General features: G+C 43.8%; 1 protein-coding gene across 2 annotated transcripts in view; it reads right to left on the minus strand.

Annotated features, from left to right (window-relative positions):
• Positions 1-23,931, minus strand: part of minar2 (membrane integral NOTCH2 associated receptor 2) — a 54,269-nt gene that overhangs the window by 739 nt on the left and 29,599 nt on the right. For both annotated transcript variants that reach the window (XM_077542854.1, XM_077542855.1), the window contains exon 3: positions 3,623-3,865. In XM_077542854.1, coding sequence (XP_077398980.1) covers positions 3,623-3,865 — 243 coding nt within the window. The remainder of the gene's footprint in view (positions 1-3,622; positions 3,866-23,931) is intronic.

Below are 23,931 nucleotides of genomic sequence, written 5' to 3' on the forward strand. Positions count from 1 at the left end.
AGAGACTTCCGGTGGCACCCGGACAAAATGGACGTATAACTACGAAGGAGGGAGCTCCTGACCGGGTTTATTAAAATACCTCCAATTAAGACAAACCATTATTATTGTTGGACTGTCACATACAGTGCTGCTCAAAAGTTTGTGAACCCTGCAGGCATGGTCAGATTTTTTTTGTATAAAATATTAAAATAAACGTATTAAATGTTTAGTCATACCCCAATCTACAATGCTGACATCGAGAATAATGGACTTGAACAAAAAGAATGATAATATTGTCATTCATTATTGAGCAAAAGTTGTTGATTTAATAAAAACTCAGATTTCATGGGTGCAAAAGTATGTGAACCTCTCGCTTAATCAGACATTGCACCTCCTTTTGCAATGATAACTTCATCCAAACACTTTCTTTAATGACTTCTCAGTCTTTCACATCTACTTTGGGGGATTTTTGCCACTCTTCCTTGCAAAATGCAGCCAATTGAGAGAGGTTGGATGGGCGTCTAGGATAAACTGCCAGTTTCAGGTCCCGCCAAAGTATTTTGAAATATCAGGATTTTAACTAGGCACATCCAGAACATGAATCTTGTTGTTCTTTCTTGACATTCCTTGGTTGTATTGCTGGAATGCTTTCGATTATTGTCAATTTGTCATGTTGCATGATCCATCTTCTACCAGACTGTAACTTCACAAAGAACGGCTTCAGGTTATGATCCAGGATTTCACAATATTCCTTTAAATTCATGAGTTGCCCAGGTCCTGAGGATAAAAAGCCAGCCCAGAACTTAACATTCTCACCACGCTGCTTCACTGAAGGGAGAAGGTTCTTTTGCTGGTATGCAGTGTTGACTTTTCACCAAACATGACTGTTTTAGTTGTGACCAAACAGTTCAATTTTGGATTCATCTGTCCACAAAGGGGACTTCCAAAAAGCTTCAGTGTTGTCCAGGTACTCGCTGGTACAGTTGAGATAGGCAGCTTTGATCTTTTTTGTGAGAACGGGCTTCCACCTAGCAAGCCTTTCATGAAAGCCTTGTCGATTGACTTTGCCAGCCGAAAGACATAGTCTCTTCAGCGTGTTCTGAATCATCCCTGGGGCCTCCCGCCGGTGGGGCATGCCCGGAACACCTCTCCATGGAGCCACCCAGGAGGCATCCGAACCAGACGTCTGAGCCACCTTACCTGGCTCTCCTCCATGCGGAGGAGTAGCGGCTTGACTCTGAGTTCCTCCCAGATGACCGAGCTTCTCACCCTATCTCTAAGGGAGAGTCCAGACGTCCTGCGGAGGAAACTTATTTCGGCCGCTTGTATCCAGGATCTTGTTCTTTCAGTCACAACCCACAGCTCGTGACCATAAGTGAGGGGAGGAACGTAGATCGACCGGTAAATCAAGAGCTTCGCCTTACGGCTTAGGTCCTTCTTTACCACAATGGACCGATACAGAGTCCGCATCACTGCAGACGCTGCACCGATACACCTGTCGATCTCCCTCTCCATCCTGCCCTCACTCGTGAACAAGACCTCAAGATACTTGAACTCCTCCACTTGGAGCAGGATCTCATCCCCGACCCGGAGAGAGCATGCCACCCTTTTCCGACTGAGGACCATGGTCTCAGATTTGGAGGTGCTGATCTACATCCCAACCGCCTCACACTCTGCTGTGAATCGCTCCAGCGAGAGTTGGAGATCACGGCTTGGAGAAGCCAGCAGCACCACATCTGTGAAAAGCAGAGATGCAATGCTGAGGCCACCAAACCATACACCCTCAACGCTTTGGCTGAACCTAGAAATTCTGTCCATAAAGGTTATGAACAGAATCTGTGACTAAGGGCAGCCTTGACGGAGTCCAACCCTCACTGGGAACAAATCAGATTTACTGCTGGCAATGCGGACCAAACTCTGCCACCGTACAGGGACCGAATCAGGGGGGTCGGTACCCCCATACTCCCGAAGCCCCCCACCCCACACACACACACAGGATTCCCAGAGGGACATGGTCGAACGCCTTCTCTAAGTCCATAAAACACATATAGGCTGTTGGGCGAACTCCCATGCACCTTGGAGGACCCTGCCGAGGGTGTAGAGATGGTCCACTGTTCCACGGCTGGGACAAAAACCACACTGCTCCTCCTAAATCCAACATTCGAATGCCTCTCCTGCACCCCTGAATAGACCTTACCAGGGAGGCTGAGGAGTGTGATCACTTTATAGTTGGAACACATCCTTCCACCACCCCGGTCTGCCAAAATAGAGGCACTGTTCCCGATGTCCATGCGATGTTGTAGAGGCGTGTCAACCATGACAGCCCCACAACATCCAGAAAATTGATTAAGAACTTGCCGCTATATGGTTTCTATTCTGGGTACAAACTCAAAACATTTAATTATCACCCAATTAAAGACATACAACTAGGACACGTGTCAAGATCCGGTCCTCGAAGGCCTGAGTTTCTCTACTCCAACACACCCGATTCAATGATCAGGATAATTATCAGGCTCCTGCAGAGCTGGCTGATGAGCTTAAATATAAATCAGCTGTGTTGAATGTGGGGAAACCTCGAAAACATGCATGATTCAGGCCCGGGTCTTGACACGTGACATAGAGGAACATTATGGTTTAGGCCAGAGGTAGGCAACCCTGGTCCTAGAGAGCTGCAGTCCTGCGTGTTTTAGATGTCTCCCTCCTCCAATGCAGGTCATTGAAATTATGAGCTCATCAGCAAGCTCTGGAGGAATCTGATAATGATCCTTACCTGTGTTGGAGGAGGGAGACATCTAAAACATGCAGGACTGCGGCTCCCTAGGACCAGGGTTGCCTACCCCTGGTTTAGGCACACTGGATTTTTTTCAGCTATTTACGGTTGAGAGACTACTTTGAGAAAGAATTAAAACACAAGCATACTGTTGGAGCCACATACGTTTATCCAAACTGTTGTGGGGGTCTATAAATCGAGACCTAAAAAAAGTATATCCACACTGTACCGTAACTTGATGGAAGGTATGGAAGTCATTTTCATAGGCACAAATAACAATCAGGACTAGTCCCCCCATCCAAAGGCGGAGGGAGGCTACTATAACAACAATAATGGATGCCAGCTTGACATTGGAGGGGAAGCGAGTGTCCATCGTGAGCATGTCGCAAATGAATGAATGTAGGGAAACACTGTGGGTGGCTTCTGCAACATAGTAACAATTGTGCAGCAATTTTTAAAAACGTTTATTTTCTTTTATTCCCACTCCAGCCGTACCGGACAGTCCGCACCTGATACTGGGGCACTGCTCATTAATATTGGGGCACATGCTCCAGTAAAAGGGGTCTGGCGACGCCACTGGGGACTGTGTTGCCAAGGGCTGTATTGCCAAGGAGGCACCCAAACACCTTAAGCTCTGCCTGTTTTGTTTAAGGATACTTTAATAGTAATAATTACAATTTAAATATTCAAAGTGTGGCTTGGTATGCCACTTGAAATCTAACAAATAGCCTATTGGAGGCCTACTATATTCTGTAGTAGTTTTTTAATTTATTGCTATTGTTTTTGTAATTTGTCTTTGCACAAATTAATGGCTAAATCAGCTAAAATGTAGTCACTGTCACCCACATTGCACCTCCACTTTTCCTGAATTACCTGTAAAATGTCTTGTACTTCTCCATGGCTAGTTTGCATGGCATACTCCTTGATAGTCCAGGAAGGTGTGAACTTCAAAATGTTTACTGTATCCGCCATACTATACAGAGGATTTGTTTTAATGTTGGACTGCAGACTGTCAGGGGTGACATGCTTCTCAAGGTATCTGTCCACAAACACCACAGCGTCTTCTTGAGAGGATGGTGAATTGCTTTTAATCTTTACTCTCTCCTCCAAGACACTCTATGGATAGGGAAGACACACAATTCACCAATTTAATACATTTGTTACAAAATGCAGTTACATAAACCAAGATTAATCTCTCTTGCTTATGGAAAAATTACGTCCTAATGTCTTAATTGCTGTGTTTGTTATTTTCCACAGATGGTGTGGGTTTGATTTCCGGTCAGTGCCCCGATACCCAGCCACTGGGTAAAAGAATGACAGAATTGTATCAGGAAAAGCACCGGCATAAGAACCATACCGAAAAAAATCATGCACGTGACTCGCTGTGGCACTCTTGGAACAAGCTCAAAATTAGCAACAACATACTGTTATGGTTGTGCTTTCATTGCATTGTTTTTTTGTCTTTTTTGTCTCTGATTAGGTAGAGGGGCGTGTTGTCCTGCGCCGCACTTGTTTCTCATTCACAAATCAACGCTTTATAAGGACTGGAACTGCCGACACTCCTCGTTGGAATATTGACCTTGTTACGTCCTCGCCCAAGAGCTTTATTCTGATTTTGTGTTCCAAATTCCTATCTCTAGCTTCGTGTCTTGTTTCCAGTTTCTTACGTCTTTTGACACGTAGTTTTATGTTGTTGTTTCCTCGGTTTATTGCCTGAGTGCTTCTTAACCACGCGTTGAGCCTTTTTTTGCTGCGTAGTTTTGTGTTTCCTCAACTTTACTGATTGGTATTGAAGTGGGTCTTCTGCCCAGATTTAGTAATGACTGTATAACTTCCTCATTTCCTCAGTTGAGCTCTGTTCTATGGCCGGATATGTCCTTGAGTGTTATCGCGTATCTCTGCCAGATGTAGTCATGACTGTGTAACTTCCTCATTTCCTCAGTTGAACTCTGTTCTGTGGACAAATATGTCCTTGAGTGTTATCGCGTATTTCTGCACGTCCGGTTAACTTTGTTGAACTGTTTACTGGAAACTTTGTGGTACCGCCCTTCAAGATAGTATAAGAATGTTGTAAGTCCTCTGTAACTTCGCACTTGTGAGATGCTACAGCTATTGTCTGTAACTCATTTGTGCCCAGAATACTCTGTAGAAATAAAAGCTTGGAAGGAACTGTTTATCGTCTCCAGCCTGTATTCAGATAACCAACATTCTCACTACCCAAAAGGAAACGAACACGCGGAGGAAGAAGCTCATCCTCCAGCAATTGGTGACCCCGACGTGATTTCGGACTGAGGTGTTGGTCGACAGACAAAACATCGGGCGGCCAACAAATTGACAAGGTAAGAGGACGTTAATCCTCCAAATTGATCTTCTGTCTATTGGCTGAAATCGCGGTATGAATTACGCCTTGAATTGGTATTCTAAAAATATAAATTGTGCCTGGATGAACAGTGAATTGCGCAATTGTAATTTTATTTTAGGAGAGGTTGTTTTGTTCTGTCAAGAATCCTAGAAACTAGAATTCCTCAAATAAAATAAGATTATTTTAAGAATATTTTTGACAAGGATCGAGCACTTTTGAAGAAAAAAGATTTGGGTACCCTGGTAAGATATCGGGTACTTCTGTATCGATTGCTTTTGCTAAATTAAGGTTCGAGTACTTTTGTTTGAGTAGTATCGAGTACTTTTGAAATCGCTAAATTAAGGTTTGAGCACTTTTGTTTGAGTAGTATCGAGTGCTTTTGCTAAATTAAGGTTAGAGTACATTTGTCTGAGTAGTATCGAGTACTTTTGAGATAACAAAGAGGTTTGAACATTTAAAAAATAAATAAAATAAAAAGGAGAAGGAGAGGGGAGTCGTTTTAAAACAAAATGGAGCGAGAGTTTGATAGGGAAAGTGAATGGGATCTTGGGGTCACATCTTAAACATCATTTGAGGAGACATGCTATAGAAAAAGAGTCTAAGGTCACTGAGCGGACAGCCACAGCAGTCCGTCTTGAAGGAAAGGGGGACACGTGGTTCAACATCTCGTCTACACGACCCGCCAGATCCGCCTCAGGCTCAGCGATCCCACCACCCGATGACGACCGGAAAACCATGTCTACTGGTCCAGTGCCAGCTGCCCCCTGTTGATGACATCATTCAACAAAGGTTGATTTCACGGTATACGGGCAGAATAACCCCGGTGAATCAACCTGGGACCAGGTAGTCTAACCCTAACGTCCTGAAGAAGCCGACTGTGTCTTAGTTCAACTCATCACTGTAGAACGGGCGCAAGACCCTCCTCCCGTCTCACCATGGCATTCCCGTTCAGATTTGCAACAGCCTCTCTCCTGGTTTTGGTGTGTCTCTCTTGGTCGTCCAGCTCACCAACACGACGCTTTCGTCGATTCCTTCATGATCCTGCCCCGGCGGACATCTGGCACCCCATGGACAGGGGACATCCCTTAACTATCAACATGTGGTACACATATGCTTACTCCACTGCAAAATCTTTTAATGAATCAAATTGTTATGTATGCTCTTTAATGCCACATACTGGCAAACAACCTTCTCTCACTGCTATGGATGTCTACAGAGGAAGCCAAATGTTTCGCATCCATGTCCCACTTAGGCTTCCAACACCATGAGATAGTTCTTAATGGAACTGTTGCTCCTCCCTATCAACATGCTGTTGCTATCAAGAATGTAAGATGTAGTACGTTGTTCTTTCCTGTGTTTCATTTCAACATGACAGGTCCACCATTGGCAGTAAAAGGGTTTTTTAACCACACTCATTATGTTCACGGACAATGTTATACCCAAGACATTGGTAATATTACTTTGGGCGCCTTAAATATTTCCACTCAGTGTAAAGGGGGAAGCGCTGCAGCTTCTGGCTAAGGAGCACCTTGTAATGTGTCAGGACATTCCAATGAAACATTTCCTACGGATGGAGGTATGTGGTTGTGTGGTAAATCTGCATATTATGCCCTTCCTCCAGGATGGAAAGGAGTTTGTGCCCCTATACGAGTGACGGTTCATACGTTTTTAATAACTGGAGAAACTAGAGAAGATATTCCTTCACGTCAAACACGCATCAGACACTCTCTCGTCCTTCCCACTTTTGCTCCTCATGATGCTGTCTGGGGTTCCAATGTTCCTGATGAATATAAACATTCAAACATAGGAGCTAAAATTGTTAACTCGTTATTACCCCAAATTGGCGTAGGGAAATTGGCTCTCCGTTTGGAAACTGTTGATTATAGGTTTGAGTTTTTTATGAATATGACTCTTGCTATTTTCCAAAGTTATAATACCGAAATTGATGCCATGCGTACTATGTTGTTACAACATCAATTGGCCCTCGATTTACTCACAGCCTCCACAGGTGGTGTGTGTGTCCTCATCAACCAGACTTGTTGCACTTATATCCCGGACGAAATTCACCAGTCTATCGAACCTCAATTGGAAGCTTTACGGAATCTTCAAGCAGCAATGTCTCGGGATAAGAAAGAATCTTTTTCTCCTTTTGACTGGTTTTCCACAGGCCCTTTGTGGTCCATCTGGTTGAAATTTTTTATCCCTGTTGCTATGGTGTTACTTTATATCTTGTGTTCCCTCGGATGCGTTATTCCTCTTTTGTGAGCTTCATTGTTGCGTGCTTTTGCTTCTTGTTCTACTGATAAGATGATGATGTCCAATCTTTCCACACAACCCGTCTGCGACGATGATGCCGCTGGTACCTTTCTTTAATTTTGTTCATTTCATTTCATTTCGAGTCCGAAAGGGGGATTGAAGTGTGTCTTCTGCCCAGATTTAGTCATGACTGTATAACTTTCTCATTTCCTCAGTTGAGCTCTGTTCTGTGGCCGGATATGTCCTTGAGTGTTATCGCGTATCTCTGCATGTCCGGTTAACTTTGTTGAACTGTTTACCGGAAACTTTGTGGTACCGCCCTTCAAGATAGTAAAAGAATGTTGTAAGTCCTCTGTAACTTCACACTTGTGAGATGCTACAGCCATTGTCTGTAACTCATTTGCGCCCGGAATATTCTGTAGAAATAAAAGCTTTGAAGGAACTGTTCATCGTCTCCAGCCTGTATTCAGATAACCAACATTCTCACTACCCGAAAGGAAACAAACACGCAGAGGAAAAAGCTCATCCTCCAACAGTATCCACGTGTTGTTTTTCCCACGTCGCTTTTAGTTTATCCGCTTTGTATAGCTCGTTTTGCATTTTGTTTTTTCTTATTCGTGTTGTGTGTTTCTACAGCCCTCGGGTGTATTTTTGTTACTTTATTTTCCTTGCATACTTCGCAAATGACTTTTGTTAACTGTTTTTCTCCTGGCTTCGTCCAGCGCTTTGTGTCGTAGAATTCTGTTGTGTACAATAAAATTTGTCAATCCACACCCTTTGTGTCTCTGCGTTTATAGGATCCACTATCCGGTTATTCCGGAAATCATTACAGAATACTCCAACCATGGATCCCGCAGAACACAAAGAGGTCCGACACGCCCTGGCTAGTCAGGTGTGCCGGGTGAGCCAACAGGAGACAACCATCACCGAACTTCAGGGAGTTGTCACCATGTTGGGTCATCGGCTGGAGGAGTTGGTTGCTCGAATGGAGCAAATGCCGGTAGGGAGAGGTTCGGAGCTGCGTGTGTCCGCGGCACAAGTATCTCCGGTCCCTTCCGCTCCATTCAGGGAACCGGTCCTCTCCCTCTCCCTGCACGCTACGGTGGTGAGCCCGGTAATTGTGGCCCATTTTACACCACTGCTCTATTATTTTTGACCATTTGACCAACAACCTCAGACATACCCTAGCGATAATGCTAAGGTTGTTTTTTTTATGAGTCTCCCCTACTTGAGTCCCGGTCAGATCTCGGGTCGTCTGTCTGGGTTTTGTTTCCGAGTTACACCGTGTTTTCGACCACCCTGTTAAGGGATGGGAGGCATTGAGTTGGCTGGTGGACTGTGTGCAAGGGAACGGCACCATGGCCGATAATTCTATTTCTTTCTTCGCCGAGGACTCAGTTCTAAAGTTAAAGATGAACTTTGTCTTCGCGATGACACGAACAGTTTGGTGGAACTCATCACACTTGCTATCCGCCTGGACATTCGTCTTCGAGAGAGGCGACACGAGCGCGGAGCTGCCTGAGTCTCTCTGTCTGGCTTCTGGATTGGCGCAGATTGGCGGGGGTCGCTTGGCACCGGAGGAACGTGCACGTCGCTTCAGGACCGGCGCATGTCTCTACTGTGGGCAGCCTAACCACCGGGTGGTCGCCTGCCCTTTGCTAACACCCCAACGTGTCAACCGTAGGACCAGAATGGGTCATCGCCTGGTCCAAGAGACTCTGCCCACCCCTGCCTCCAGACCTAATGAACCGTGTGAGTACTGTGATACAGTTTTACCTGAAGTCTCGGATGATGAGTCCGGCCTTAGAAGGCTTGAGTTGGCTGGTGAAGACATTTAACATTTTCAATTTATATTTTTACTGTTTATGAATTTACTAATAAGTATATAGATGCCATATAACTGTGTATTGGAATGAATAACACTGTGATAAGGTTGTTGTGAAATGTATTGGAACTTTTACTCCCTTCAAGTTCTCATGGAGATAAGAAATGTGTGTGTCTGAAAGGGAGTCAAGTTCTCATGCTATTACTCATTAAGTCATAAAAACTGAAGGTCCAAGATCATTACCTGCCTACATCATATATCCGGGATGGTAGGAGAGCTGGAGTAAACATGTCGGTATATCATATGTCTGCTTATTATAATTACTAACCCTTTGTCCAGCCTGTGAGTGGGAGAGGGAGTTTCTTGTGGATAAAAGAGTGGGTGTTTTCATATTCAAACACACTCGGGGCTTAACATTACCTTTGAATGTAAGCATTTTCTGATGTGTCTTTAAGAGCTCTTAAATAAATCTTTGCAAAGGAAACTTCTTCATAAGATCTCAATGCAATTATTTTGAACACGCAAAGATTACACTTAATATAGTAATCAAATAATACCTTCAAATGGTGACCTCCGACGGCGACAAATTGGGACGTTTTTTGCAACAGCTGTGATGATCCTGGGCATTGAATTTCTAAATGCGCAAATATTAACAAGATGAGTGGACAATTATCCACGTAGAGAAATTCTGTTTGTTTGGGATTACTCAAAGCTGTATTACGGCCGTACCAAATTGTATTTGAGATCTGTGAACAAGTTCGTGGGGTTTAAAAAGTCGTATTTGTTACAGAGGGACGCCAAAGTCCTTGATTTTGTAAATTACTACGACATTGAACTATGCATAGAGAGTGAAGCCCGTTGTGTACGGAAGTGACGTCAAGTAGGAGCGCTCCGCCATTCAAAACGGCATATGAGATTGAGTACCACGGAAGAGAAGGCTGTGTTTTTTTGTTTCTAATTTTGTTGAATTAAGTCGCCCGTGTGATATAATTCCACGGTTGATGGGCTATGAATTAAGCCGCCCGTGTGATATAATTCCACGGTTGAGGAGCTACGAATTAAGACGCCCGTGTGATATAATTCCGCGGAGGAGAAGGCTGTGTTGAATTGAGCCGCCCGTGAAGATCCTGTATATATATTTATTAAGTCGCGCGAACGATATTTAATTTTTGTTTGATTTTTTCTTTTTCTTTTTGTTTTTATTTTTCTGAAAAAAAAAAAATATATATATATAATTTTTTTGGGGGGGATTAATGAGAATAGTTTTGATCTGTTGTATTGTAGTACCATAAGTGAGACGTCACTGACTTTATAAATATTATAACGACTAATTACTACATATAATGGACGACATTTTTGACCGAGACTCAGGATGGTTCGATTTCCATACACTTCAGGTCCATAGTCAGAATCTCTCGCTGAGCGTGCAAGTACAAGCTGCCACGCTCGTAATAATGGACGCGCTCCCACCACGGCGGCGGCATAAGTTGAAAACTCTTTTAAATAAATGGATGCGCACTAATTGTGATAGTGGTTGGTTCCCAGCGTTGGAATCTGAAATATGTTTGATTGCATTAATGAAGTCCGTGGAACTACTTGTGTAAAACAGCGCCAGACGCTGATTGACTCCGTGAAAAACACATCTATATTTTCTTCGAATGGAAGAAAAGTGAGACGACAATGTAAGGTCGTGGACCAAATGTTGGTAAACGCTAGAATGCTTGCTTTAGGCAACTCTGTGAAAGTTGCTCGTAAAGCTGTGTTGAGTGAGTCCGCTAGCCACGGCTCGGCTAACGGAAACGTGGTTGATGACCGCGTGGCTGATGCTAGGCTAAAATCTCTGCCAGCTTATGCTGAAGCTAGTGCGAGTGATGGATTTGGCCCTAAGAACCCGCTTACTGAATCACCGTATAGTACGGCTATTCAAATGCTGCAGGTTTTGCAAGCACCTATGATGACAGTAAATGGTGGTAATCTCGATGTAAAATGGCATTCGAGGAATCGTGACGAGACGCTAACTGGCGACTCCGTTGTGAAGGCTGTTAGTGCGTTAGCTGGTGGCGTGAATGCTTCGGTGAAGCGGCTGGAATTGCATTTTGATAAATTGTTAGCCATGAGAGATGATCCGGAAGAGAGATTAAATAAGGCAAAAGCTTTCGGATTGGAATTGGCTCGGCATGCGGAGATTCCACAGTCTATTCGTTCTAGATGGCGTACTACTCTGGAGCGGTTTGAAAAGGCCGCTGGAGATGAATTAATTGAACGAAATCGTGCTTTGAGGGCCAAACGTGAGGAATTGTTTCGACAGCGGGAACATGATATGATCGGAGAAGCATCTGTTGTTGCTAATAGCTGTCAAATTGAAGATATACATAGGAAATTGGCGAAGCTAACATGTGCGGTGGGGACTGTTTCTGGGTCATGTGATCTCAGCGTTTGAGACTGACTTTTAGACAGTGCTTCTAATGAAATAGTGACTCGCTCTAAGACAAGTTTGCAGGCACCCATGTTGACGAAAGTTGATCCGGCCACTGGAAATTCCGCTACGATATATAAGCCATTTCTGCCTACAGATCTGAGCGTTTTGCTACAAAGACTGCCGCCATTGCAGGCGGGGGGGGGGGGGGGGGGGGCAGAATTGGCTGAGGTCTTTGCAGAGAGAGGTGATAGGTCAGATTTTGACAGCGGGGGATGTGCGTACATTGTTAACACAGGCGTGTCCTTTGTCTCAACTTGAAACCTTAATGTCTAATTCTGGGATGCCTTCTCTACTGGATAGTGAAGCGCTAACACGTGAGAATTATTTGTCACTTTTTGAAGTATTAGGTGAATTATTTCCGATTCCAGAAATTGTCATTTCGGATTTGTTGTTCACTCAGAAAATTGATGAGGACGCTGCTACATTCATTGATCGGGCACTTGTCGAATTCTCTTTAAAGACTGGGCACTTGCCGACCGATTCTGTATTGTATTCACAAATTTTTCGGTCTGCAATTCTAAAAGGAGCTCCAAAACCAATTGAATGGAGCATCATATGATCGGAATTCTTGCTATAATTGTGGAAGACCAGGCCACTGGGCAAACACTTGCCAGGAGGAATCAGGTGTCAGGGGCAGAGGTCGGCGTATGCAAAGAGGATGTCAAAGTGGAAGGCGGAGAGGCCGTGGCTTCTTTCACCAGAGGGGGCGTGGTGCTACACGTGGCTTGTCAGCGCCACGACAACAATATCCCTCTGTTCCCAACCAGGAGTTCCTGCCGCCAACTGGTGGACAATATCCGCAATGACTGAGCCCTGAATCTACTCTCTCTGAACCGATGCTTGATATTAAGGTAGGGGGCACGACTCTATCATTTATGGTGGACACAGGAGCACGACATTCTACCATAATGACATTGCCACCAGAATGCAAGCTCACAAAAATGGCATTTCGCTGGTTGGATTCAAGGGAGAAAAAACTGTCCTGAATTTGACAAGCCCTATACAAACTCAATGTTATACACAAACTTTCCTCCATGAGTTCGTCTATGCACCCAACTGTCCTGTGAATCTAATGGGACGGGATCTGCTCATAAAAACTGCGCCACTGATCCAGTGTGGATCGAAAGGACTCTCGCTAAAATTCCCAGATGGAAATACCTTCTACTGCGGCAGAGCCACTACCTCTGAAGTCTCCTCCCAGCTGCCTGTGATACCTCAACACGCCATGTCCTGTGTCTCGGCTGAGATCTACTGGGCAAAGATTGACACTGATTCCTCCGGCTGGAGGGATGCTGAGAATTTTTGGTCAAAATGGTCCCGTTGGGTTAGTAACCTCCGAACATATGATGTTGTATCAGATTGTATGCATTGTACTCTATATTATGACAGGACAGGAGATGACATGTACAGTGAAGCCTTCCAGAAAGTTGTTGGCGACACATGGGAATTGCGGGTAGGTGATCTGTTCGCAGGAAGGCCCGGTGTTGCATTTTCTGTGAATCTGACTGAGGAACAAGCTCAATGGTATGTAATGACGGCACCACCTGACAAATCTGTGCCGGCATGCCATCCTCATATATCACTGAGGGTGTCATCCCAGCACACAGCAAAAGATTTGGGTCCATTTGTCCTCGCATGCACGAAAGCAACTGATTGGTAATGCTCAATACACTCGGATTTGCTGTATTCAAAATCACTTGATGCTTATTGGATTAAATCTGACATGTTTGCTCCAATGTCTGTTTTAGAGCATCAGCTTTTAGATCGGCATCACGGAAGAGAGTCATCCGATAGCGACTTTGCTGTGGACATGTTAAGAACCTTGCCTGATGCACTCTGGTCCACAGACTCGACAGATGTGGGCTTATGTGACGTTGCTCTGGTAACTTTTGAAGTGACAAATGACTCTGTTTGGGTACCGCAGTACAAAATGAAGCCTGACGGAAAATCTGGCATCTCAGAAACAATTGATGGATTGATAAAAGCGGGAGTTCTTTGCAAAATTGATAGGTCTAACTACAATACTCCTATTCTCCCAGTAGAAAAAAAGAATACTGGTAAATTTCACATGGTGCATGATTTAAGGGCTATAAATTCTAAAGTTTTGACACCCGCCTATACCCGTCTGCCTCAGGGATTTGTGTTATCTCCCGGAGTTTTTAATGCTTCCCTAAGACAGCTGCTGTCAAATTTACAACTCCCTAATGATGTTCTCATGGTGCAGTATGTAGACGATCTGCTCCTGGCTGCGCCATCCGAGGAGTCTTGCCTTCAGGCTACACAGCTCTTATTGAGCCACCTGGCTAAAGTCGGCTTGAAATGCTCCAAGGACAAACTCCAAATTGCCCGACCGCAGGTTGCATTTTTGGGACGTCTCATATCAAAACATGGAACAGGTATTTCTCCATCACACAAAGATGACATCTTGCACCATCCCAAACCGACAAATGTAAAGCAGATGTTGTCCTTTTTGGGATTGTGCAATTACTCTCGACATCATGTTCCTGATTTTGCAGAACTGACTCATTCCCTCAGACAGTTGGTGAATGAGAAAGGAATGAGAAACCTGTCACATGTACTTGATTGGACCCAAAATGCTGAGACTTCTTTTGTCCTGCTAAAACAATTTTTGTCATCAGCTGTGGCTCTTGTTGTTCCTGATTACACTAGGATGTTTTATTTGGACGTTTCTGAAAAGCCATCAAGTGTATCAGCTGTACTTTTCCAGAAAACGGTGGATGGCAACAGACAAGTCTGTATATACGCATCAACACCTCTTGAAAAATATGAGAAGCGTCATCATATGTGTGAAGCATTTTCTTCTGCATTAGCACGATTGATTCAGAAAACGTCTCATATTGTGTTACATCATCCGTTAACGGTACGAACATCACATAGTACGGTACAATATGTGACTAGCCAAGCTTTCACGATGACGGGAGGAAGGCAGAGAAAGATTGAGTCCGTTTTGACACAGCCTCACATTCTGTTTATACACGAAGGAAGAAATATGGCGGATGGTCTTCTCGAAGGTCAACTGCACTGCTACACTCAGCGAACTCTACAAGACAACTCACTGAGGGATGACTTTTACGACATCCCACTTGACAACCCAGACTTGACGTTATTTACGGACGGCTGTTGCTTTAAGGGTGATAACGGACTCCAGTCAGGGATTGCAGTAACGTAGATGTCAGGTTCAACTTTTGAACTGAAAGTGGCAAAGACACTCACAGGGCCACAATCAGCTCAACGGGCAGAAATCATCGCCGTGACTTCAGCATTGAAACTAGCAAAAGATAAGACTGTGAACATTTACTGTATACTGACTCAGCTTATGCTCATGTTGTTTTACATACTGCCATCACAGAATGGCTGAGAAATGACTTTATGACTGCTTCTGGGACTCCCATTAAACACCAACAAGACATTTTTGATTTAATGGATGCATTATTGTTACCAAAAAAAGTAGCGGTGATCAAATGTAAAGGGCATTCAAAAAATGATGATTTTGTCTCAGTAGGGAATGATTCCGCAGACAGAGCTGCGAAATACGTGGCCGGATACAGCCCAGAACTTCAACTTGTGGTGAGCGAAGGTGGATTAGGAGACAGACAAGAAATAACTCCAGAAACAATTAAATAGTGGCAGCTGGATGCAAGCCCGGAAGAGAAGAGTGTTTGGCTTGCAAAAGGAGCGAAACAAGATGATGCAGGTATCTGGCTGAGAGAAGGTGGTTAGGGCCATTCAAGGTGAAAGAACGTACATCCTGTGCGGTGCGCTTGTATCGAAAAGGGGATACTTAGCATCATCTCTCCTCTACCAGGCCGGTTGTTTCTGGCTCAACGCTGCCACCCAGGGCAACCATCTGATGATCTACGCCCACACCAGTTGGAGCCATTTGACGGATCCAAAACACGCCGTTTCCAGTGTCTACCTGACAAGCTGTCCAAGGTGGGGGGGAACTGCATGCGGAGGAGGTCGCTGAAAGGAGATTCATTGGAGTGCCTTTTTCCTGGGCATCATTGCAGTTGATTCACCTGGAAAAGCTGATCCAGTGTCAATTTGCTGTTTAAAAGGGGGAAATCACTCAATGGTGATTGAGTCACATGCCCCTTTTCATCAATTCACAACGAGAGTCACACTGGGAAGGAAATCCCGTGACGAATTCCTTGGATCTCTGGCAGTGAGCCAGGGTTCGGAAAGAGGCTGACAGCGCTTCTTCCTCTAAAAAAATAAATAAATAAAAATCAACCAACGACTGACAAACATCCTTCTCCTTCGACAAACAAACTTCTTCTCAAGATGGTTTCGAAGAAGAACTCTGCTACTAATTGCTGCATTGTGACGATTTTCCTCATATTAATTGTTGTGCCAATTTGGTTTTTCATTAAGCCCCTTGACGCGAGTTTGAATACAACACACCGTGATAAAAGAAATGTTGTTTCTCCCCGAATTCCATGGATAATGTCCTGGGCGTATAATAACTCAATTGTCCTGACCGTTGCTCCTAACACAAACACATATGTCAAACTCCCCATTAAATCCTTGAAGGGATTTGGTGGAGGAGGGCCGACGAAGGGGGGCCTTTGGCTCAAGTACTGGTGGTATTTGACAGGAAGTGTTTTACGACTAGATTGGAGTTCACTGATTACCACCCAAAGTGGCCGATACTGGCCGTCAGGTTCCAGCGGGGAGGCAGTTTTCTTTAGCAAGAGAGTAACATTGCGTAGAATGGGAAGTCAATTCGAATTAACTTTTGTTCTTCCTGAAGGTAATATCCGGCCACCTAATGTAACCATAAATAACACCTTTTGTTATGGCCTAATGCTGTGGGCGTGGTCCTCTGGAACTGATCCCTATTTTCCAATTTTAATTTGCATTGATAAAACTATGAGTAAGACAGAACAACCTAAAATGACTAAATACACAATGGAGTCTGGGGTGGAAGCTTTTCAAATAAAGTGGCGGATGGTGATTTTTCATATATTAAAATGTCAGGTACTGGGGAACAATTGGGAAAACTGAACCACACCACTCACTGCATTTCAGCAACAGATGTGGGTCGTAAATTCCAGCCTCAATCCAGAGCTGATATATGGTGGTGGTGTGGGGACAGCCAGATATTTGATAAGTTACCTCTGAATATGAAGGGATATTGTGCTCTCATCACCCTCCTTCTGCCAGTAGATATTTTCCCTACATCGGTTGATAACCTTCTACAAATTGTTAATACTTGGCAACCAAATTTTTCTCATTCTTTTCAGAGGGCCAAAAGATCCACTTGGCAGGATCAAAATGTTCCCACATACATAGATGCGATTGGGGTACCACGGGGGGTCCCAGATGAGTATAAGATTGCTGACCAGGTGGCTTCAGGTTTTGAATCTTTGATTTGCTGGTGGTGTACCATTAACAAAAATGTAGATAGGATTAATTATGTACATTACAATGTTCAAAGACTAGGAAATTGGACTCAATCTGGTTTTGAGGCTGTACACGGCCAGTTGTCTGCCACTTCTTTAATGGCTTTTCAGAATCGAAACCCCCTTGATATGTTACTTGCAGAGAGTGGTGTTTGTTCAATGTTCAGAGAACAATGTTGTACTTTTATTCCTAATAATACTGCACCGGATGGAAGTTTAACCATTGCAATTGAGGGGCTCTGAACACTTAATAAAAAAATGAAAGAGCAGTCCGATATCGATACGTCAATTTGGGATACCTGGATAGATGCTTTTGGAAGATATAAAAATTTGGTTTCATCAATTTTAATTTCTGTATCTGTTTTTGCAGCTTTTTTAACAACTTGTGGTTGCTGCTGTATTCCTTGTTTAAGATCGTTGTGCACGCGGCTTATTGCCACCGCCATAGAAAAACAAGACGTACAAAACAAGTCATCTTATATGATGGTAGAATCAGTAAATTCTAAAGCTATGACCGCGGTTGCGACATCCGATGATGATCCCGCTGGAATTTTTCTCTAAACTGTTTGTTAAGGGATTAAATGTCTAGGTTTTGAATTTATAAAAATTCAGTGTAAGGACTGAAGACATTCAACATTTTAAATTTATATTTTTACTGTTTAGGAATTTACTAATAAGTATATAGATGCCATATACTGTAACTGTGTATTGGAATGAATAACACTGTGATAATGTTGTTGTGAAATGTATTGGAACTTTTACTCCCTTCAAGTTCTCATGGAGATAAGAAATGTGTGTGTCTGAAAGGGAGTCAAGTTCTCATGCTATTACTCATTAAGTCGTAAAAACTGAAGGTCCAAGATCATTACCTGCCAACATCATATATCCGGGATGGTAGGAGAGCTGGAGTAAACATGTCGGTATATCACATGTCTGCTTATTATAATTACTAACCCTTTGTCCAGCCTGTGAGTGGGAGAGGGAGTTTCTTGTGGATAAAAGAGTGGGTGTTTTCATATTCGAACACACTCGGGGCTTAACATTACCTTTGAATGTAAGCATTTTCTGATGTGTCTTTAAGAGCTCTTAAATAAATCTTTGCAAAGGAAACTTCTTCATGAGATCTCAATGCAATTATTTTGAACACGCAAAGATTACACTTAATATAGTAATCAAATAATACCTTCAAAGGGGAGGTTTCTTGGGGAACTGCGCGGAACAGGGTGGTGGCTTTGGTCGACTCGAGGGCTGGCGACAATTTTGTCGACCCCGTTGTGCTCAAAGCTTTAGACTATGAGCCTATTCCGTTACCCAAGGAACGAAGTGTGTATAGTTTGGACGGACGCGTTCTGGGGGTTGTTACTCATTCTACTGTTCCGCTTACTCTTCGCCTTTTGGGTAATCACGAGTCTTTGAGTCTTTTGGTTATGCCATCGAGTTCTGCACCACTTGTTTTGGGGTTGCCCTGTCTTAAAATCCACAACCCGAACATTAATTGGATGGTGCCAATTTTGGAGAATTGGAGTCTTTTCTGTCACAGGCAATACTTACGCTCTGCTGAGGGGGGGCCTCCTCCCGCATCCTGCTACTCAGGTGGAGGAGATTTGTCTGGATAATGTTCTACAAGAGTATCATGACTTCCGTAAGGTATTTAGTAAGGATAGAGCCCAATCCTTGCCCGCCCGCCCGTACGATTGCGCTATTGATTTAATTCCTAACGCATCCCTTCCTAGTTCCCGACTTTTTCCTGTGACTCAGGCTGAGCAGGGTGCTCTCCGGGAGTATATCTCGGACGCGCTTGCCGCCGGGCAGTTCAACCTTCTTCTTACCCCATGGGTGCGGGCTTCTTCTTTGTAGATAAGAAAAATAAGACTCTTCGGCCCTGCGCGGATTATCGGGGGCTTAACGATATTACTGTAAAGAATAAATACATTAAAAAAATTGCCTCTGCTTGATTCTGCTTTCGCACCTCTGCAAAAGGCAAAAAAAAAATTCTAAACTCGATCTTCACAGCGCCTACCACCTGGTGCGTATCCATGAAGGGGATGAGTGGAAGACAGCCTTTAAGTCCCCCTTGGGGCACTTTGACTATTTAGTTATGCCGTTTGGATTAACTAAGGCACCTGCTGTCTTCCAAAACCTGGTTACGACGATTTTGGGGTTTAATAACTTTTACCGCCGCTTTATTAGGAATTATAGCCAGCTTGTAAGACCGCTTACCAGGCTAACCTCCGCTAAGCTTCGTTTCCTTTGGTCTGACGAGGCCGAATCTGCGTTTTTGGCTTCTAAGTGGGCATTTACGTGTCCTCCTGTTTTACATCACCCTGACCTTCTTCTTCCTTTTGTGGTTGAGGTAGACACATCTGATTCAGGAGTGGGGGCCGTGCTGTCTCAGCGCTCCCCTGTTCGACCGGATACTCCACCCCTGTGCCTTCTACTCCCGTCGTCTCTCCCCAGCTGAGACCAACTACGACGTCGGGAACAGAGAACTCCTGGCTATTGTCACTGCTCTACAGGAATGGAGGCACTAGCTGGAGGGCACTCCGGAACCTTTTGTGGTCTACACGGATCACCGCAACCTGCAATACCTCCGTGCGGCCAAGCGCATGAATCCCAGGCAAGCCAGGTTGGCGTTGTTGTTCACTCGCTACAATTTCCTATAGACATGGAACCAAGAACAAAAAGCCGGATGCGCTATCCCGCATCCACGACCTGGACTGGATTGCCACTGGTCCTGAACCCATGAGTCACGAGTCACATGTGGCCTGCCATTCGGGAATCTCCCGTTCTACAGACTTTATTGCGCAGCGGTTTTGGTGGGCAGATCTGTGTCAAGACGTAGTGGAATTCTTCCGCGCTTGCACTGCCTGTGTCTGTGGGAAGGCCGCCCGCCCGTCCCTAGTCCCACATTGCACTAGACTTTGTTACTGGTCTTCCTGTTTTTCTTGGCTCCTCGGTCATCCTGACTGTTGTGGACCGCTTTTCCAAGTCGGCACACTTGGTTGCCCTGCCCAAGCTCCCCTATGCCCTGGAGACTGCTCAGTTTCTGGTTCAACATGTTGTTCGACTACACGGCATCCCGTAAGATATCGTGTCTGACCGTGGCCCCCAATTCATCTTGCAAGTCTGGAAAAGGTTCTGAAAGGCATTGGGAGCAACCTCCAGCCTTTCCTCGGGTTATCACCCGCAATCTAATGGCCAGACTAAAAGAACAAACCAAGACCTCGAAGCTGCTTTACGTTGTGTGTGCCAATTCCAGCCCAACACGTGGGCCACCTACCTGCCTTGGATCTAATATGCACACCCTGGTCTCCTCGGCCGCCGGTCAGTCACCTTTCTTCGTGGCCAATGGGTTCCAACCGCCCTTATTCCCGTCCCAGGAGGGCCAAGTGGAACACCTTTTTTGCTCCGTAGTTTTGTGTTTCCTCAGTTTAACGCTTGACTGATTGGTATCCACGTGTTGTTTTTCCCACTTCGCTTTTAGTTTATCCGCTTTGTATAGCTCGTTTTGTATTTAGTTTTTTCTTATTCGCGTTGTGCGTTTCTACAGCTCTCGGTGTATTTTTGTTACTTTATTTTCCTTGCATAATTTGCAAGTGACTTTTGTTAACTGTTTTTCTCCTGGCTTCGTCCGCTTTGTGTCGTAGAATTGCGTTGTGTACAATTACATTTGTCAATCCACACCCTTTGTGTCTCTGCGTTTGTGGGATCCACTATCCGGCTATTCCGGAAATCATTACACATACCACCTGTTAAGTAGCCTATAAAATAAAACAACCATGTAATTCTTTAGTTATCTACCTATTTGAAAATGTGTCTGTGAGCAAGCCATTCTGCACTTCCACTTCACGTTAAGAGCTTAATTACTTCCACGTCAACATTCCAATGTTGACGTGGAAGTGATTAAGCTCTTAACCGACACTGAATTTCTTAACCAGCACTGATTTTCTCTGCCAGTAATTTGGTAGGTAGGTAAGTAAATGGACATTAAAAGAAACCCTGACTGTAATGACAAGTTTGCTCCATATGATTTATTTGGTTGATGTTACTAACATAACTAAGATTAATTTTTCAAAAATCATTACTAGGTCTAGAACAAAAGAAGCTCTTTAAAATGGTAGCCACAGCACAAACATGTGAAAACCAATAGAACTAAAGTGTTAGTACAGATTACCAGTGGTGTAGTCCAGGGTATACCCACTTCTAAATCCGCCCAGATACACACCGTTCAGCGATTCACAATTTTTTTCCATTGTTTACTAAATATTGTGATCTATTTTATGACATATACTTTGTTTGCCTCATGATAAATACATTTTACATGATTTCAGGCTGCTTGTGTTACCAAACTGTTCTTAACAAGTTGTGATAATTTTATTATTGTGAGCAAATGACAGATTTTTAATTTTTACCGTTTTTAAAAGAGGAATTGAGTGTATACCCACTTCTCCAGGGACCACTACACCACTGCAGATTACCATTAGTTGACTGTGTTACCAGCATTAGCTTCTGAAAATATAACAATGTAATTAATTAAGTCATTCGCAGCTGTGGATATTTATATTTTTGTTCCCGGCGCAAATCTAGTGCAAAGTGCAGTCTAGTGGTTCGCATGGGAGGAGTTTTCTTTGTTTTAGCATTTTCAAAGAGTTTTCCTGGCCAATCGGCGTGGCCTTCCTCATTTGTAGAGAGGAGGGCTCGGAGCGCAGTGCACCCGACTATGCCACCAGGCTAGACAACAGAAACAAACTTGCAGGGTCCGTGCATGACATCAGCAGATAATCTTCAAAATCTCCCTTTATAGATGATGTGATACGGGCAATTTGAATCCGCCTTGGACCCACGACGTGTGTGAAACTCCAACTCCCACTACTTATTAGTGAACCGTGTGGTCAAGGGTGTGCTGTAGCCTGTTAAAAATATATTTAGAATGATAATGATATTAATACATTTAATGAATTGATTTATGAAGGGGAGTGGCGTCTTGCACATGCTTGACACAGAGGCTGCAGTTATGCTTTAAGCCAGAGGTGGCAGTTGAGAGTAAAAAAGTAAATTCTACAATCCACCTTTGAGCAGTGTTGTCAGTTTTTGCTGAATGTAACTATTTAAGGTCCCATAGTATTAAAATGCACTTCAGTGGGTTTTCTATCAATAATATGCATCCCCGGCCTGTCTACACTCCAACCAGGTATGAAAAAAGTCAGACTTCTTTAGCCTTCTCCTCCTTTCTAAAATGTGTGCTTCAAACAAGCAGATTAAACTTCCGTGACATAGTGACTTCAAAAAGACACGGAAGTGCACTTGACCCAGCCCCCTTGGATTAGTGGCACCATCTCTGCTAAAGGTTGGTCACGCCCACTGAAATTCAAGAAGCTGGCTGCTTCTTTCTTTGTCTCTCCCTGCTTGCAAATGTTCCTTGGAGAGGGGAAACAATGACCAGGAAAAAGTGGTTGCTTCCTTCGTACCAAGTCTTTGAGAAGCCAGTGGATTCATTTTATTTTTGAAGGACGTGTACCGACATCAGTTCTCAAAGGACTGTTTTGTTAGTGAAAGCCTGTTCAGAGCTGGATTTGCAACACGTTTAAACATAATGGATCGGTCCCAACAGTGAGACACGACTGCAAACGGGAGAGATGTAAGGTTAAAATTTTTGATTTAGCCTTCCTTCCTATCCTTTCTAATAGAAGATGTGCACTTTCTACCATATTACTGGTGTATTTTTAGTGCCTAAAGTGGAAGCTACATTTGTCGTGTGGAGGTTGTTTGGTTACAAGAGGTCAGATATGATAAAGCAGACGGTGGTTGGATAATATGAAGCGGTTGCATATTGTTTTGTCAAGATAGAATCCGCGGTGGTTAATTTGCCGTGACTGGCAACTCGCCACCTAGTTGACATGACTGTGATGCTAACCGGCCGCTAAGTGGTCTCGACGAGATGGCTTACATGTTGCGACCGTGCAGCGGCCTAAATGCGCACATTTGTGTTATTCATAACCGCTTGTAAATGTCTACAAGCATTCACGGCAAATCGGAGACATTCACGGCAAAATAACGTTCGTGGGAGATTTGCTGTTGCGGCAAAATTGCCTAAACAATCACAAATTAATGTTACAACATAGTCTCTGTAGTAACGTTATGCTACTTTTTGTTATGGTAAAACGTTATGCCACTTTTCCACATATTAAAATAGTTCTCAAATGTGTAAAAGACATGTCTGTATTTTTCTTTTCTTCTGCTCCCATGGTCAGTTGTTTCCATTCACAACATTAGCACATGGCTACCATGACCGAAATCCCTGCCCCTTCGAGAGAGAAGGGTATGGCCTAGGCATGGCCTGGTGCAGCTATTTACATAAAAATGACATGCCCCTAAAACAGGCTGTTTTGAACAGAGCACTTTTTGGCTGATTAAGGGACAGCAAAAATATTAGATCCAAAGTCAATTTTGACGAATGCATGTCACAGATATGTCTTCTACACATTTGAGAACTATTTTAGCATGTTGAAAAGTTGAATAATATGAGACCTTTAAAGTAACTTGTAATCAAATGTAATTACTTTTAAAATCAAGTAATCAGTAAAGTAACGTAACTACTTTTTTAGGGTAACTGTAGCAACACTGGTTTAGAGTGCCAAAATAAATGCCAACCCCCATTCCTTACCCTAACCTCAATCATAACCCAATTCAAACATAAACTCTAAAACCAAGTCTTGACTCTCAAAAAGAGGTCTGAACTTGTGGGGACCACCAAAATGTCCCCACAAGTTCAAGTTGATCCCCAAAATGTTAGTTAAACCTGGAAAAACATGCATGTATGGGCCCCACAATGTA

The sequence above is a fragment of the Vanacampus margaritifer genome, chromosome 14, assembly GCF_051991255.1.
Source record: "Vanacampus margaritifer isolate UIUO_Vmar chromosome 14, RoL_Vmar_1.0, whole genome shotgun sequence".
In the NCBI taxonomy this organism is placed as follows: Eukaryota; Metazoa; Chordata; class Actinopteri; order Syngnathiformes; family Syngnathidae; genus Vanacampus; species Vanacampus margaritifer.